The sequence below is a fragment of the Oryza brachyantha genome, chromosome 11, assembly GCF_000231095.2.
Source record: "Oryza brachyantha chromosome 11, ObraRS2, whole genome shotgun sequence".
Lineage (NCBI taxonomy): Eukaryota > Viridiplantae > Streptophyta > Magnoliopsida > Poales > Poaceae > Oryza > Oryza brachyantha.
In genome coordinates, this window is record NC_023173.2 from 15,090,607 (window position 1) to 15,106,167 (window position 15,561).

Consider the following 15,561-nt stretch of genomic DNA (forward strand, 5'->3'; position numbering starts at 1 on the left):
CACTTGAAATGAAAAAGATCAATCTGCTCGGAATATTCGGACCAAAACAAACCACAATAAACACTATAAAACCATTTCTCCTCCTACCCCCTACAAAGAAAATTAGGACTTTCCACTACAAAAGGAAGAGGAACATGTGCACAAAATCAAAACAAAGAAAATTAAATGTCCTTTTTAGGTGAAAAGAAACTGAAAACTATTAAAGCCTTTCTTCCCTCATCAGTTCCTCTCCGTAGAAAATCACCCTAAAAACCTAAAAGGTCTTTTGAAAGTGAAAAAAACCTATGAAAGTTAAGCCTTTTTGTATTTCATCTCCTCAAAGAAAAAAAAACTGAAAGTCTTTTCAAGGTGAAAAAAGCTGAAAGTTAAGTCGTTTCTCAGTCCCTTCCTCAAAAATTCAAGCTTAAATGCACCGCCTTTTGTTTTTATTGTAGGCGTTTCTAGGTTGCTTTGTAAGGACTAGTTTCTAGGTTGCTTTGTAAGGATTAGAAAAAAAGAAAAGACTATAGTGACAATCAATAAATGAGAAATGAATAAGTGTAGATAAAATAAAAATAATTTTGAATAGAAAGTAATTGATATAATAAGCAATATCATGAATATTACCAGAAATACTTATATTGTTCTATAGAATTTAAATCCTAAAAATACTTACATTTTAGAATGAATGGAGTATTTTCAAGCTAAAAAACCATGAAAATATGGCCTATCCCACCTCCTCACTTCCTCCCAAAAAATCACCCAAAAAACACATAAAAATCATTTTCAAGATAAAAAACACAACCATAAAAATTAAACCCTTTCTCACTTCCTCCCTAAAAAAATCACCCAAAACTTTTTCATAAAACTATATATTTAATTTATTTATGATAAAGACTCAACCTCCCCTCCATCTGTCTCACACACACAATCGGGTTTGTGTGTGTGGCCACCACTCTCCCTCCCTCCCTCCCTCCATGGCGGCGGCGCCCATGGAGCTCCTCTCCTCCAAGCTCCTCCGCTCCACCCTCCGCCTCCCCACCCCACCCCTCCCCTCCCCTTCCTCCTCCTCCTCCTCGCGCCGCCGCCGCTCCTCCTCCACCCCCATCCACTGCCGCCTCACCACCTCCTCTCCCACCACCACGACCACCACCACCACCCAAGAAGGTGGCGACCTCTCCTCCCTCCTCTCCGCCCCCACCGCCGACGACGCGGCGGCGGGGAGGAAGAAGCGGTCGAGCAGCGGCGCGTCCAGCATCCCCTCCGGGGTGCGGCTGGAGGGCGTCTCCAAGTCCTACAAGGGGGTGACCGTGCTGAGCGACGTTTCTTGGGAGGTGCAGCGCGGCGAGAAGGTGGGGCTCGTCGGCGTCAACGGCGCCGGCAAGACGACGCAGCTCCGCATCATCGCCGGGCTGGAGGAGCCCGACGGCGGCAGCGTCGTCAAGGCCAAGGACAACATGAGGATCGCCTTCCTCAGCCAGGAGTTCGAGGTGTGCGCGTCGCGGACCGTCCGGGAGGAGTTCCTCAGCGCGTTCCAGGAGGAGATGGAGGTCAAGTCCCGCCTCGACAGGGTGCAGGCCGCGCTGGAGGGCGCCACCGACGACATGGACCTCATGGGCAGGCTCCTCGACGAGCTCGACCTGCTGCAGCGCCGCTCCCAGGACGTCGACCTCGACATGGTCGACGTCAAGGTCCAGAAGCTCATGCCCGAGCTCGGCTTCGCGCCCGAGGACGCCGACCGCCTCGTCGCCTCCTTCAGCGGCGGCTGGCAGATGAGGATGTCGCTCGGCAAGATTCTTCTTCAGGTACATCTAAAAATTTTAGCTTTTTACTTGTTGATTGCAACTTGCAACAGAAGAGAGGTATAATTAATCATGTTGTGATAAGAGAGAAAAATGAATGGTATATTATAATTGTGATAACAGACTAAAAAATGAATGGTATTATTTATTATGTCCTATTAGTGTTGAATTGGGTCTAGATTGTTGAAATTTGTACAGCAATTGGTTTTGGTCTTACTATTTGAGCGGTGGTTTTCTGTTTTTTTTTATGTGTGTGTTTACATTTTTAAATTGATTATGTGCAGGATCCTGATTTGCTGCTACTTGATGAGCCTACAAATCATGTCGATTTGGATACCATTGAGTGGCTAGAGAGCTACCTTAAGACGCAAGAAGTGCCGATGGTCATCATATCTCATGACAGGGCTTTTCTGGACCAGTTGTGCACAAAGATAGTGGAGACTGAATTTGGCGTGTCCAAAACGTACAAGGGAAACTATTCAGAATATGTTTTGGCAAAGGCAATTTGGGTGGAGACTCAGTATGCTGCATGGGAGAAGCAGCAGAAGGAAATTGAGCAGACAAAGGAGCTGATAAACAGACTTGGGGCTGGAGTTAACGCAGGGCGTGCGTCGAGTGAGCAGAAGGTAACCACTAGAATTACATGTTTGCGGCTTGGCTGAGATCAGTGGAATTGATCACAGCATTTCAGCCATCTGTCATTATTATTTACTAACTGTTGTCCAATTTCAAACACTAGAAATTGGAAAAGCTTGAAAAAGAAGGGTTGATCGAGAAACCTTTCCAAAGGAAGCAGTTGAAGATCAGATTTCCAGAGCGCGGGAGAAGTGGTAGAACTGTATTGACATTAAGGAATCTTGAATTTGGATTTGGGGAAAAGGTCAGGTTCATTCTATTGGAAAAGTTTCATTGTCATCTTTGTTTTTTTATTAGCCTTACCCCCAACTTAATGTATAAATGCCATCAAGTCCTCGTCTTTTGGTTTTGTCTCCAGAAATTATTCAATAACGCAAATCTAATAGTCGAGAGAGGTGAAAAGATAGCCATTATTGGCCCCAATGGATGTGGGAAAAGCACTTTACTTAAGCTTATTTTGGGGATGGAGAAGCCGCAAGGAGGTGAAGTACTTCTTGGGGAGCACAATGTCTTGCCTAATTATTTTGAGCAAAATCAGGTGAACCAAATCCCTAAATTGGATATCCTTTTCTTTCACCATGGCTTCAGTATATATCATATGATTTACACTTTAATTTAGCTATCAGGTCAAGTGGTCGTGGTCCTATTGATTAATTGAAATGCACCATCAGCCTTTCATCATGTCAATAGCATATAAATTGTTTTTTCCCCTGACTAGATTCATGTATATGATCTTTGCCAGGCGGAAGCACTTGATTTGGAGAAAACTGTGCTGGATACTGTAGCAGAAGCTGCAGAGGATTGGAAAATTGATGAGATCAAAGGTCTCCTTGGTCGTTGCAACTTTAGGGATGACATGTTAGATAGAAAGGTTCAATTCTTAAGTGGTGGAGAGAAGGTAATATACATTTTTCAGTGAATTCCTTTTATCTGTATGATGTGGTGTCCTGACTTGAGCATATGTACTCACAATTTCTCTGTTATTTCCCCAGGCGAGGCTTGCCTTTTGCAAGTTCTTGGTCACTCCATCTACTTTATTGATATTGGATGAACCAACAAATCACCTTGATATTCCATCAAAAGAAATGCTTGAGGTCAGATGGAATTCTCGTTCTCCTGCCTAGCAAACCTTTTTTTTTTTTGGTTTTATAATCTGTCAACTCCTTGTTTAGCATGTAGTCACAGTAAATGCTTTTGTTTGTATGACAGGAGGCAATTTCAGAATACACAGGCACTGTTATAACAGTTTCTCATGACCGTTATTTCGTAAAGCAAATGGTTAACAGAGTTATTGAAGTGAAAGATCAGACTATTCAGGACTATCAAGGAGATTACAATGTGAGTTCTCCTATGATCTTACTTAATATTACATTGCACGTGTATTTACTGCAGTAAGAGTGAAATTTGGTTAACTCTTGTTTGATTCTAATATTTTTCCCTTAGTACAGCAGCATAACCTAGTGTTCTCCATGTAATGAGAATTAAATGCTTCATCTTCTCTGAAAATTCTTATCTCATCATATGCCAAAGTAGTGTTCAGTAAAATATATAGAAACAGTTAAGCAAGATATAGGTCATAATGATATCAGCAACTTCAGAAATTCTAATGGTATAATCAAGATATGGATCCTATCAGAGACATCATAAACAGAGTGAATTTTTAATGTTAGGCTGTTGGAGCACTGGAATACTGGAACAACTATAAATGATGACATTTTCTTCCTCGTGTTTGTAGTATTACCTTGAAAGGAATCTTGAGGCAAGGGAGAGAGAACTGGCACGTGAGGAAGAGCTTGAGGAGAAAGCCCCCAAAGTAAAAGCCAAGTCAAAAATGTCAAAGGTGAATGCTCTCTACTATTTTTTTCGCGATTTAAACTACGATAAATTGGTAAGGTTTAGTTTCTATAACTCGCAGTTCCTTTTTCTAACTGTAATGCAGGCAGAGAAAATTGCCCGGAAGAAGCAGAAGATGCAGGCATTCCAGCAAAGCAAGCAAAAATCGAAATCGCTGAAAAATGCAAAGAGGTGGAAGTAAGGTTACCTCCTGATTCATGGGGTTGGGGGGTGTCCACTGTGCCATATACCCCATTTGCAACACCGGTGCCAAGGCAGGCTCATGGCCTGCTGTAATGCTATATACTCCATATACCTCTAGCAACTGGTGTACATACATCAGGAATGAAGTAATCCTATTAGCAGTAGCATCATAGGAGACCAAAATGCTGTAACTAAGCAAGAAATCATACATGACCTTGTACATAATGCAGGCAGTTTCTGATGGGAGGCATGCTTCATTTTGTGTCAAATAGCAATACCATTCTTGTTCTTCCAGATTTCACCCATACGGAGGAACCACACATTGTATAAAGCCAGTGCTGCTGGGCAATTCTACTATGATGTAAAGCTTGTACTGATTGGTTACACTATGGAGATAAAGGAAGCAGATCAAAATGGTCTAGATTTTGTCTATTTTACGGATTATATGAATAAACTGCAGGCACCATAGTGTTCATGCTGTTGGGAATGTATCAATAATGAACTGCTATACACCTGATTATTGTCACAAGAAAAAAATAAACACATCCTTTAAAAACCGAACGGAAACCATTGTTGACAAAATACCCCAAACACCCCAACACAACTGTAATCACTGTCTCACTGCACCAGGAAAAAGGTACAAATACCTGTCCAGCTATGCAAGCAACAAATATTTGCTCTTTAGAACACAATGTCAATCAACTGAGATTGAATGTCCAATAGGCAGGCAAAAACATTTCAGGTCCAAGGATGATCTGCTGTTAGATGTACTAATCAGATAGCTACTGGGGAAGGTTGTACATCCACTGCAGTCTGTATCATCCCTTGGTTGACAGTTAACATGCAAAAAGGTACGTTCAATTAATTGTTCAGTGCTATTCTGTCTAATAAAATAGAAACCAAACCAGCTGCATAGAGTAGATTGGATTCAGTTGGTGGAGAGAACATGTTAGCACAAATGGTTACAACTCTTGAGTGAGAGAGCTAATAAAACCTAAGGAATAAGAACAAGGAACTTCCTCAGTATGGGTTTCATCAAGATATTTGAACACTACAAAATTCTAAAACTTGAAGACAACAGAGGATCACAAACTTCCCAATCTGGGCTTGCATCTATAGTTCAGGGTAGCAAAGACAAGCCTCTACTGACAAGCATTCTATAAGCTTACAGACCTAAATGCAACAACTTGAGCCTTGAGAGTGACGTAGATTTGGTGCGCCATACCTCCACATGTCCATATCTGCAAATCAGTTTCCAAAGGCAGGAATGAGATAAGTGGCTTGAATACAACTGTGTTCCAACAAAGTTATGAGACTAAGGGATACAAATCACAGCAAACAACATATCCAGGCATCATTGGGCAAAAAGTAAACAAGGTAAAATATGTAGACAAGCGTCTCAAGTCACAAAACAACCCTAAACAGTCCATCTAACATTACAATGAACAATGAGCTGAATACCTAGAAAGTTCATACACGATTCCAGTTTTATTACTATCAGGTTTTCCAACTATGATCTTTGATACATATATCCAATATCCAAGGAAACAGTTGACTATATGCATTTTGTTTATACAGTTGACTAGTGCATTTTGTTTATCATTCATATAAACACCAGAACACACATCCTAAAAAATGCCATCTTACTACCATCCAAACTCAGAGATCAACACCCATATTTGAACTATACACCATAGCTGTCAATCATCTATACAAAGACAGAATTAAAGGTATTCTACTACCGTAGTTCCTATGTCATGTTAGATTGATCCTAGTCAGAACTCCAGCTAGCTGCTAGCTGCTGTTTGAGGATATGCATTAACAGTTGAGGTTGAGTTGAGTTACCTGAATAAACAAGACGTATCTCCAAAAACAATTAATACTATTCTCATATCAACAAAAGATGCTTATGAAAGTCTCATATCAAAAACACTTTCTTTTAAACTTCAAAATGTTTTTGACAAAACAGTATCAAACACCAAGAACAGCTAAAATCTAAATAAATAAAAAAAGCGACACATGGATATTTTGCCTAAGCTGGTCTAAGCCTCATTAAGCACTGTGAAAACATCTCACCATGTCAACAGTTCAAAGTAGCTACTGTTATTACAAAAAGTTATCATTTTCTGAAAGGGAAACATACAACCATGTGAATGGCTCAATTCAGGGTTTAACAGGTAAAACTTCCAGATTTAAACTGAATTATTTATACAGCATTGAACCATCAAAACACATCTTTGCTAAATTAGGAGTGCAACAACGAAGAGTACATCATAATTCAACAAATGCTAAGGGTAACAGTCTTATAGAGGCTACAAAAATGGCACAAGCAAGAGGACTTTAGCAAGCAAGCAAATCCCACACCATGAGGAACCCAAGAGCGATGTTCTCAGCATTGCTCCTTTCCTCCACTGGAGGAAGCCAACACTGGTGAGCATGGTGGCTTGTATGGCCCAAGTAATCCGGCACCACCATTCCTAGCACCAATCTTCCCTGGAGATGGCACCCCTGCTGCTGCAGCAACTGCTGGACTCCGAGGAGCCACAAGTAATGGCTTTTTTGCCGGAGCAGCCACCGGACTGCGGGCAACGACAGCTGCCGGATCTGGTGAAGATGCAACTGCTTGGCATGGACTCACTGCAGCCTTCGTGGAGGACAATGCACAATTCAGCACGGCAGCTGCAAGAATCGGGTTCTTCCCGAGAAATGCCGCCGCCTGTGCTGGGTTCTGCGCGTACATTGCAAGGTCACCAACGCCCGAGGCCACGACGGCATCAAGAACTGGCTGCAGCGGCGCCGGCGCCTCTACCGGTGGTGGCGGTACAGCGGTCGATGGCGACGGCGATGGCGCCGGCGCCGGGGCGCATCCCTTGTTCTTCTTGGTGGGCTCGGCGGCGAGCTGGCAGTGCAGCGTGCGCCCCTCGAAGACGCGGTACGGCTCCTCGAGCGCCCTCCTGGCGCCCTCCGCCGCGCGGTACACGAAGAGCGCGTACCCGCGGGAGGAGCCCGTCTCGGCGTCGAAGCCGAACGGCCCGCCCTCGAGCTCCCCGAACCGCGCGAAGAAGTCGCGCAGCCGCTCCGCGTTCGCGTCCGCCGCGACGTTGGTCACGTACACCCGCCTCCCCGCGGCGGCGCCGGAGGAGGAGGGGCCCGTGCCGGCGGAGGCGTACTGCGCGGAGACGGCGCGGCCGCCGACGCACGGCGCCCCGCGGAGCGCGCGGCGGGCGGCGGCGCGGGACTGGAACGTCACGAAGCCGTACCCCTTGCACTCCCCCGTGGCGCGGCGGGCGACGACGTCGCACTCGGCGAGGGGGCCGAACCGGGAAAACGCCCCGGCGAGCGCGGGGGCATCGGCGCTCGGGGGCAAGCCGTGGACGAAGAGCCTGCGGTGGGAGCGGGACGCGTCGGCGGCGGCGCGGATGCGCGCGAGCAGCGTGGGGTCGCCGGCAGCCGCGGCGTCCGCGAGGAGCGCGAGGAGGCGGGGCCTGGAGTAGGGCTCGAGGAGGCGGCGCACGGAGGTCGGGGAGGACGGCGGCGAGCAGCCGGAGTCGGAGCCGGACTCCGGGGAAGAGTCTTCCCGAAGTTTCCGTCGTCGGCGCTTGCACCTTTTCTTCTCCATGCCCGGCCGGCGGCGCAGGCGGTGATGGTGGGGATTCGGGTATTTACACACTAATTTTGAATTCTTACTTAATAGTTTGTTGTTTACAGTATAACAGTCTGGGTGGTGTAGTTGGTTATCACGTTAGTCTCACACACTAAAGGTCCCCAGTTCAAACCTGGGCTCAGACAATAATTTTTTTTATTTTCAATAATGAGAAACATATTTTTAAAAAAATAATAAGAACATATTTTTTTGTTTTATCAATAATGAGAACATATATTTTTTTAAAAAATAATAAGAACATATTTTTTAAATTATTTTTCAACATATTTTTTGTTTTATCAATAATGAGAACATATATTTTTTTTGTTTTTACCCATAATGAGCAATTTTATATCATGTCATGTTGATTTTTATCTATAAATTAGAACCAAAATTATTTTTTGTTCACCAATAACGAGTCATGTTGATTTTTTATTTGTAAATTGCAGCCAAAATTATTTTTGTTTGCCAATAATGAGTAATTTTTTTATTTTTGAACATAATTTTTTGTTTTTACCAATAATGAGAACATATATTTTTTTACCCATAATGAGCAATTTTAGATCATGTCATGTTGATTTTTATCTGTAAATTAGAACCAAAATTATTTTTTGTTTACCAATAATGATTTACCAATAACGAGTCATGTTGATTTTTATTTGTAAATTGCAGCCAAAATTATTTTTGTTTACCAATAATGAGTAATTTTTTATTTTTCAACATAATTTTTTGTTTTTACCAATAATGAGAACATATTTTTTTACCCATAATGAGCAATTTTACATCATGTCATGTTGATTTTTTATCTGTAAATTACAGCCAAAATTATTTTTTGTTTACCAATAGTGAGTCATGTTGATTTTTTATTTGTAAATTGCAGCCAAAATTATTTTTTATTACCAATAATGAGTATTTTTTTATTTTTCAACATAATTTTTTTTACCCATAATGAGAACATATTTTTTTTGTTTTTACCAATAATGAGAACATATTTTTTTTGTTTTTACCCATAATGAGCAATTTACATCATGTCATGTTGATTTTTTATCTGTAAATTACAGCCAAAATTATTTTTTGTTTACCAATAATGATTTACCAATAATGAGTCATGTTGATTTTTTATTTGTAAATTGCAGCCAAAATTATTTTTTGTTTACCAATAATGAGCATGAGCAATACGTTGCTGCCAGAAATCATTTGTATCCCGTTAGCTTTTTATAAAAAAAAGCAGGGCTATGCATCATCATCTCCTCGCTTTTGCGTAGTTTATAAATCAAAATTTAAATTTTAACATTAAATTTAGAGTATGTTTAGGTATTTTTTCATCATAGTTTATTTTTTAAGTCTTGGCTCCTAGATTGTTAAGAGCACGTATATAAAAAAAATAATTCATAAACTATTTTTCATTTACAAATATGTTATCAACTTCTATGGTGTTCCTATGGTGTTTCCTGTAGAAAAAGGCGCTCCATATGGAAGTTCCAGCATATAGAACTTCATCTCCGGTTGTTTCGCTTATGAGAAGACGGTCCATTAGGAATAAAAAATAATTTATAGGTAAAATCTTTTATGTCATCATAAGTGAATCAAAAACAAATACCGCAAAAAAACTACGAAGAAATATCACAAAATCAGCTTTGTTATAAATTAAATTTTGAAAGTCGTATTCTCTTTTTAAATTGTACTAATAGCGTTGTAATAGCGTGGTAGATATAAACGAAATGACAGGTTCATCAGAATCTCTTTATTCCAACCCGAACGATGAATTCCTTAAACTCTTTGATAAATTGACCTTCTATAATAGTTAATTTTTAAAGTATAAACCGCTCCAAACTATCTTAAGCATAAACCACTTTCTCAGCGTTAACCTCATTATAACATCTCAATGCCACAAGCATTGGCGCTGAGACCCTGTCTAAGGTGGCACGAGTTTGCCATGCAATCCATGGTAGTGCCAAGCCACCAACCTTGGTGGCGCTGACCTAATAGTCTAGTCAAAGTGAATAGAGGTCTTTAAGGTTTGTTTGTTTCCCTGCATTTGAGAGGAGCCAGGTTGACAAGATACAAAATTCCTTTGTTAGGTTAGTTTCATGCAGGATGGAGCCTGGCTCATCACATGTACCAGACATAGCTCAGCTAGGCTCCTAGAAAACTAGAGCAACGTTCGTTTCGAGTGAACCTCGCTGGACTACAACTAGATTAGCACTATCATTAAGGAGCAATCAGTGTAGATTATGAGATATTAGTGTATATAAATCTATATTAAGAATATATATGACACATATTATCTATTAAACTATGTTTCTAACAATTAAAAAATTATTGATATTTTTTCACATCAATACTACTCATGCAAGATCTCCAACCCAACCAACCAAACAACATCCTAGCACCAAACAACCAAACACACCTCAGTTGCATTCCACCATCCTGCTTAGCCTAGCCAACCTATTTTGTTTGAGCCTGGCTGCTTACGAATGCATTGCTAGGCCCTTATTTGCAACCAATAGGTTTTAGGTTCAAACCCTCCCTAGCACATATTTTACAGGAGTTTTTTATGTATCATCCACCACTTTAGTAATAATTTTCTAATTTTCTTTATCAAAATTACATGTCTTTTTTTATTTTTCCAAGTTGGAGTTAATTAATTTAAAAACATATATATATATATATATCCTACTAACTGTAATTTTACTTTAAACATTTTAGAATGAACAAATCATTTAATTGTGTAATGCTTTCCAAATTTTATTTTATTAAATCACATTTTTTGTGTATAAATGTTATGTCTAAACTTTAGAATTAACAAATTTGAAAACTTTTAAATCTATAAATTTACATAAGATGTATAGGATTCAAGTTAGTTTTGAAACTCGTGGAAGTGTTGTTGCTAACGGAGAGACGAGGAGCTAGCTTCGAGGAAGAGGCCGGAGAGACCGCTACCCCGGCGGCTGGCCTCGCCGGCGGTCGACGACGACCACAAGCCCAGAAGCCCTGTTCATCCTGGCCGGCGCCGGATCCACGCTCCACGGGGGCGCGTAGCGAGCAGGACGAGACAGCACACCTGGGATTGGAAAGAGGTAAGAGCATGCTATAAACATACTGTAAGGTCATTTTTAATGGTCTTTTTATTTGATATTAATTAGATGCCACGTTAGATTTTTAATGACATGGTAAGAATTTATTAGAAAAGAGAAGAAAATTCTTTCATCCTAGTGAAATGCTCGTGACATTGTTTTCAATCAAATGAAAGTCAAATAAACGTTCATTGAGGCTAAAACTTTCTTTCATCTAGAGGACTATCCCGTGTGAGGTTCACCTCCTATTTTTCTCTCATATAGCAATTACTCTCATGCAGAAATTTAATGATCTATCAAGTCTATACAACTATAAAATAAAAAGGACCACTGAGAGATGTCCTGAACAAAACTAAAATACTGACATGCCACACTTGAAAAGTATGAAATGAAAGGGTCACTGAGAATGGCCTAAGGAGATAAGATAGGAGAGAGAAGAGCAACGGACTACAGATTTTTAACTAGTTACAGCACAGACTCTAAGACATAATGTGTATATAACAGGTGAGACATGATAATATATATTTTATAGGTAACTATTATATGAATTGACTATTAGCTTAAATATAGATGAATTGTAGATAGTAGTCTACTATACTGTAGACCTGCTCTACAGGGAGGAGATCAAGGGACGCGCGGGCACCGGCAGCATTCAAATCGAGAAGCTTGCTCCGGCCAACCACCAGCCGACTTGAAGGTATAGTAGTAATAGGTAGCTACATTGAGCTGTGGGATGTTTCCACAACGCATAATGAGGCTTAGAGCAAGTTCAGGGGTTGTTTACATGGGGCTAAACTTTTTAACCATATATCATATCGGATGTTTGAACACTAATTTAAAGTATTAAATATAGACTAATCAAAAAACTAGTTTAATAAATAAGAGCTAATCCACGAGATAAAATTTTTGAGCCTAATTAATCCATAATTAGCAAATGTTTACTGTAGCATCACATAGGTTAATCATGGATTAATTAGACTCATTAAATTCGTCTCGCGAATTAGTTCAAAATTATGGATGAGTTTTATTAACAGACTACGTTTATTATTTATAATAAGTGTCCAAACATCTGATATGACTAGTGGCTAATGTTTAGCCCTTAGAAACAAATACCCTCTTAGAGCATGGCTAATAATATAGCCAACAAGCTGGCTATAAGACTTCTTGTAGTCTTCTTATAGCCCACTCATATAATGGTTAGCTCTTTATCTTTAATGCAGGACCCACATGTCTGTCTCACATGTTGTCTTGGTTCTTGTGCCTGAGCTGGCTATAAGCTTATAGCCAGCTTCTTCTCTCTCCTCCCTTCTCTCTTCCACATCAGCATTTAGCTGGCTTATTGCTTGCTATTATATTTGCTCTTAGTAGTATAGCCAATTACTACCTCTAAATCAATGTCCATCCGGCATGAGACCCACAGGTACTCGCACCCGCATAAAGACGTTCAAGGGAGCATCTCCCAAGATAAACGCAATATCTTTTGAACTATTGTATCTCGATTTAGCTAGTTATTTTCTTTCCGCGCAGCACGCTCTACGCAATTGTACGAGGGTTGTTCGCATGTCAAACCTATTTGAACCCCTATAGTTAACTAATATCGCTTTCAGCTTATGTTCAATCCGTGGTCCAATCGATGCAATATTACAATTTTCAATCCCCATACATATCGATGCAATCAACTATAAATATAAATATAAACTTGTGTACGTACAACTCTATTGACATACAACTTCCGTCCCATACTTCCGTTACACAGTAACCTCATTTTTTGTTTTTTTCTAACGTTTGACCATTCGTCTTATTTGAAATTTTTTTACGATTAATATTTTTATTGTTACTAGATGATAAAATATGAATAGTACTTTATACGTGACTAATTTTTTAAGGTTTTTTAATAAATTTTTCAAATAAGACGAACGGTCAAACGTTGCACACGGAAAAACGAAAAATGAGGTTATTATGAGACGGAGGTAGTATTGAATTTATTGAACTAAACTAATTTAATACATGAATGATTGCCGTCAACCGAAACTACAAACTCATTTTAGTTCAGGTAACCTTAATCTAACACTAATTTTATTTAAAGTAACCTTAATCTAACAGCGATGAATACAGATATAAATTTGTCAAAGCACAACTCTTTTTTACTCATTAAATATACTTTACATCACTTTTTATTTTCATTGCGTATTTTAATGCAACAAATATCACCGTTAAACCCAAACTACAAACTCATTTTAATATATACAAGAATTTTTTGCTTTGCTATTAAGTTGTATTAACATTTGGACTAAGGATTTATAAAAAAATTATAAACTGCAATATATTTTCTTTACTTCACAATTTATTTTAATGACATAATTATATACAATAATGGTTGCTTTAAACCAAAATTGCAAAGCCAATATAATAAAATCTTAACTTAATTTAATAATAAATTTAACACTAAACTATATTTAATAAATCTAACACTTTTACTCACAGTAATTAACAATACTAACCTAAACCACCCTCGGTAAGGGGCGGAAGGGGGGCCGCCAGTAAAATGGCTAGCCCCAGCCTCCCTCCGCGTGCGCGCTGGCCGGCCTTTTCATGCCCTTTGTAAGGGCGGAAGGGGACAAAGTGCAAAACAGCCGATCGGGCCGGCCGCCGACGGCCGTCCTGCCTGGCCGCGGAGCCGTCTGCCACGTCAGCATTCCACGCTCTAGGAGGACGGTAGGAGGGCGGCAGGAGGTTAGTTCTATGAATTTTTGAAAAACAAATTTAAATTTGCAAATAATTTAAAAAATAAAATTAAAAAATCGAATTTTTTGAATTTTTGAATTTATTTATTAAATAATTTACAAATTTGATTTTGTATTTCAAAAATCACAGATCTAACCTCCTACCGCCCTCTAGGAGAGCGGAAAGCCTACGTGGCAAACGACCGACGGGCTGCGAGGAACAGGTGCAAACGACGGCCCTGACGATTTTACGTTTAGCCCCTTTCCGCCCTCCGTAAGGGCGGAAAGGGGGTTTTTGCAAAATCGCCACCCTCCTCCCTCACCTCTTGGCTGGGCTGCGCATTTTTCATTTTCCCCCTTTCCGTCGCAAAATCGCCTGAGGCGTTGTTTGCGGCCGTTCCTCGCGGTCGGGCGACCGTTTGCCACGTAGGCTTTCCGTCCTCTTAAAGAGCGGTAGGAGGTTAGATCTGTGATTTTTTGAAATACAAAATTAAAATTTTAAATTATTTAATAAATATAATAAAAAATTCAAAAAAATCGACGAGCTCCTGGTCCAAGTCCGAGTCCGAAGTGGACCTTAGGCCCACGTAGAGTTTAGATGGGTCTGCAGTCCGAGTAGAATTCTAAGGCCCCGTTTAGTTCCTAAATTTTTTCCCAAAAACATCACATCAAATTTTTGGATATCTAAATAAAGCATTAAATATATATAAAAACTAAAACTAATTACCCAGTTATGGAGGAAATAGTGAGACGAATCTTTTGAGTCTAATTAGGACGTGATTAGCCATAAATGTTACAGTAACCAACATGTGCTAATGATGGATTAATTAGACTTAAAAGATTTGTCTTGCAGTTTCCCAGCGGAATCTAAAATTTGTTTTGTAATTAGACTAAGTTTAATACTTCAAATATGTGTTTAAAGTTTTGATTTGATGTTTTTGCAAAAAAAATTTTTACAAACTAAACAACCCCTAAGTAGGGTTTTGGTAGGCTATAAGAAGAAGGGAGAGGGGCGGTCGTCTCCCATAACCAGAAATCACCGTCACCGAACAAAAAAAAAGAAGAAGGAAGGCGATCCGATGGCGGAGGCGGCGGTCGAGGAGAGGCTGCTGGCGGCGGACGAGCTAGACCTGATCACCGATCTGATGGCGGAGACGGCGGTCGAGGAGAAGCTGACGGCGGTCAAGGAGCTGGACCTGATCACTGATCTGATGGTGGAGGCGGCAGTCGAGGAGAAGGGGAAGGCGGCGGCGGGTGGAGAAGAAGAAGGAGGCGAGGAGAAGCCTTGTGCGATGGTGCGGATGCCTGACAAGTTCATCACCATCATCCTTTCCCTAAAGGGGGAGCCAGTGCCGAGCGCCGAGTATCTGGCGAGCCTCTCGCCGGAGGAGCTTGAGGAGGAGCTGGCGACGATTAAGAGGGGCGACGAGCTGGAGGAGTTGCAGGCCGAAGTCCGGGAAGGCCTCAGGAAGGATGGCTACTATCTTGTCGAAGAGAGCTACCTCACGGAGGCAGCCGCCGTGAGGGACATGGTGAAGGAAGCATGGGCCAAGATGGACTGGAGCGGCTTAACCTTCGGCGAATGGGATCCGGAATGCGTCACGTACCGGTGATCGCATCGCTGATTTCTGATGCTGATTTCTGTCCCAACAACTGACCGGCTT

At 40.9% G+C, this 15,561-nt stretch overlaps 2 protein-coding genes and 1 non-coding gene across 3 annotated transcripts; 2 read left to right on the forward strand and 1 right to left on the reverse strand.

Moving 5' to 3' along the window:
- Positions 1 to 941: 941 nt before the first annotated feature.
- On the forward strand, positions 942 to 4,884 carry LOC102721591 (ABC transporter F family member 5-like). Its single transcript, XM_006662972.3, has 9 exons — positions 942 to 1,784; positions 2,066 to 2,407; positions 2,521 to 2,661; positions 2,776 to 2,955; positions 3,160 to 3,315; positions 3,410 to 3,511; positions 3,627 to 3,755; positions 4,153 to 4,257; positions 4,357 to 4,884. The coding sequence occupies exons 1-9, from the start codon at positions 957 to 959 to the stop codon at positions 4,450 to 4,452; spliced, it is 2,079 nt and encodes a 692-aa protein (XP_006663035.3). The 5' UTR covers positions 942 to 956; the 3' UTR covers positions 4,453 to 4,884.
- Positions 4,885 to 5,330: 446 nt separating this feature from the next.
- Positions 5,331 to 8,097, reverse strand: LOC121055786 (UBP1-associated protein 2B-like). Its single transcript, XM_040529030.1, has 2 exons — positions 6,819 to 8,097; positions 5,331 to 5,695 (listed from the first exon to the last, which is right to left on the reverse strand). Exon 1 carries the CDS (start codon positions 8,071 to 8,073, stop codon positions 6,844 to 6,846), a length of 1,230 nt encoding a protein of 409 aa, XP_040384964.1. The 5' UTR covers positions 8,074 to 8,097; the 3' UTR covers positions 5,331 to 5,695; positions 6,819 to 6,843.
- A 72-nt stretch (positions 8,098 to 8,169) lies between these two features.
- Positions 8,170 to 8,243, forward strand: TRNAV-CAC. Its single transcript has one exon. It is a non-coding gene; the product is annotated as a tRNA-Val (tRNA).
- Positions 8,244 to 15,561: the final 7,318 nt, after the last annotated feature.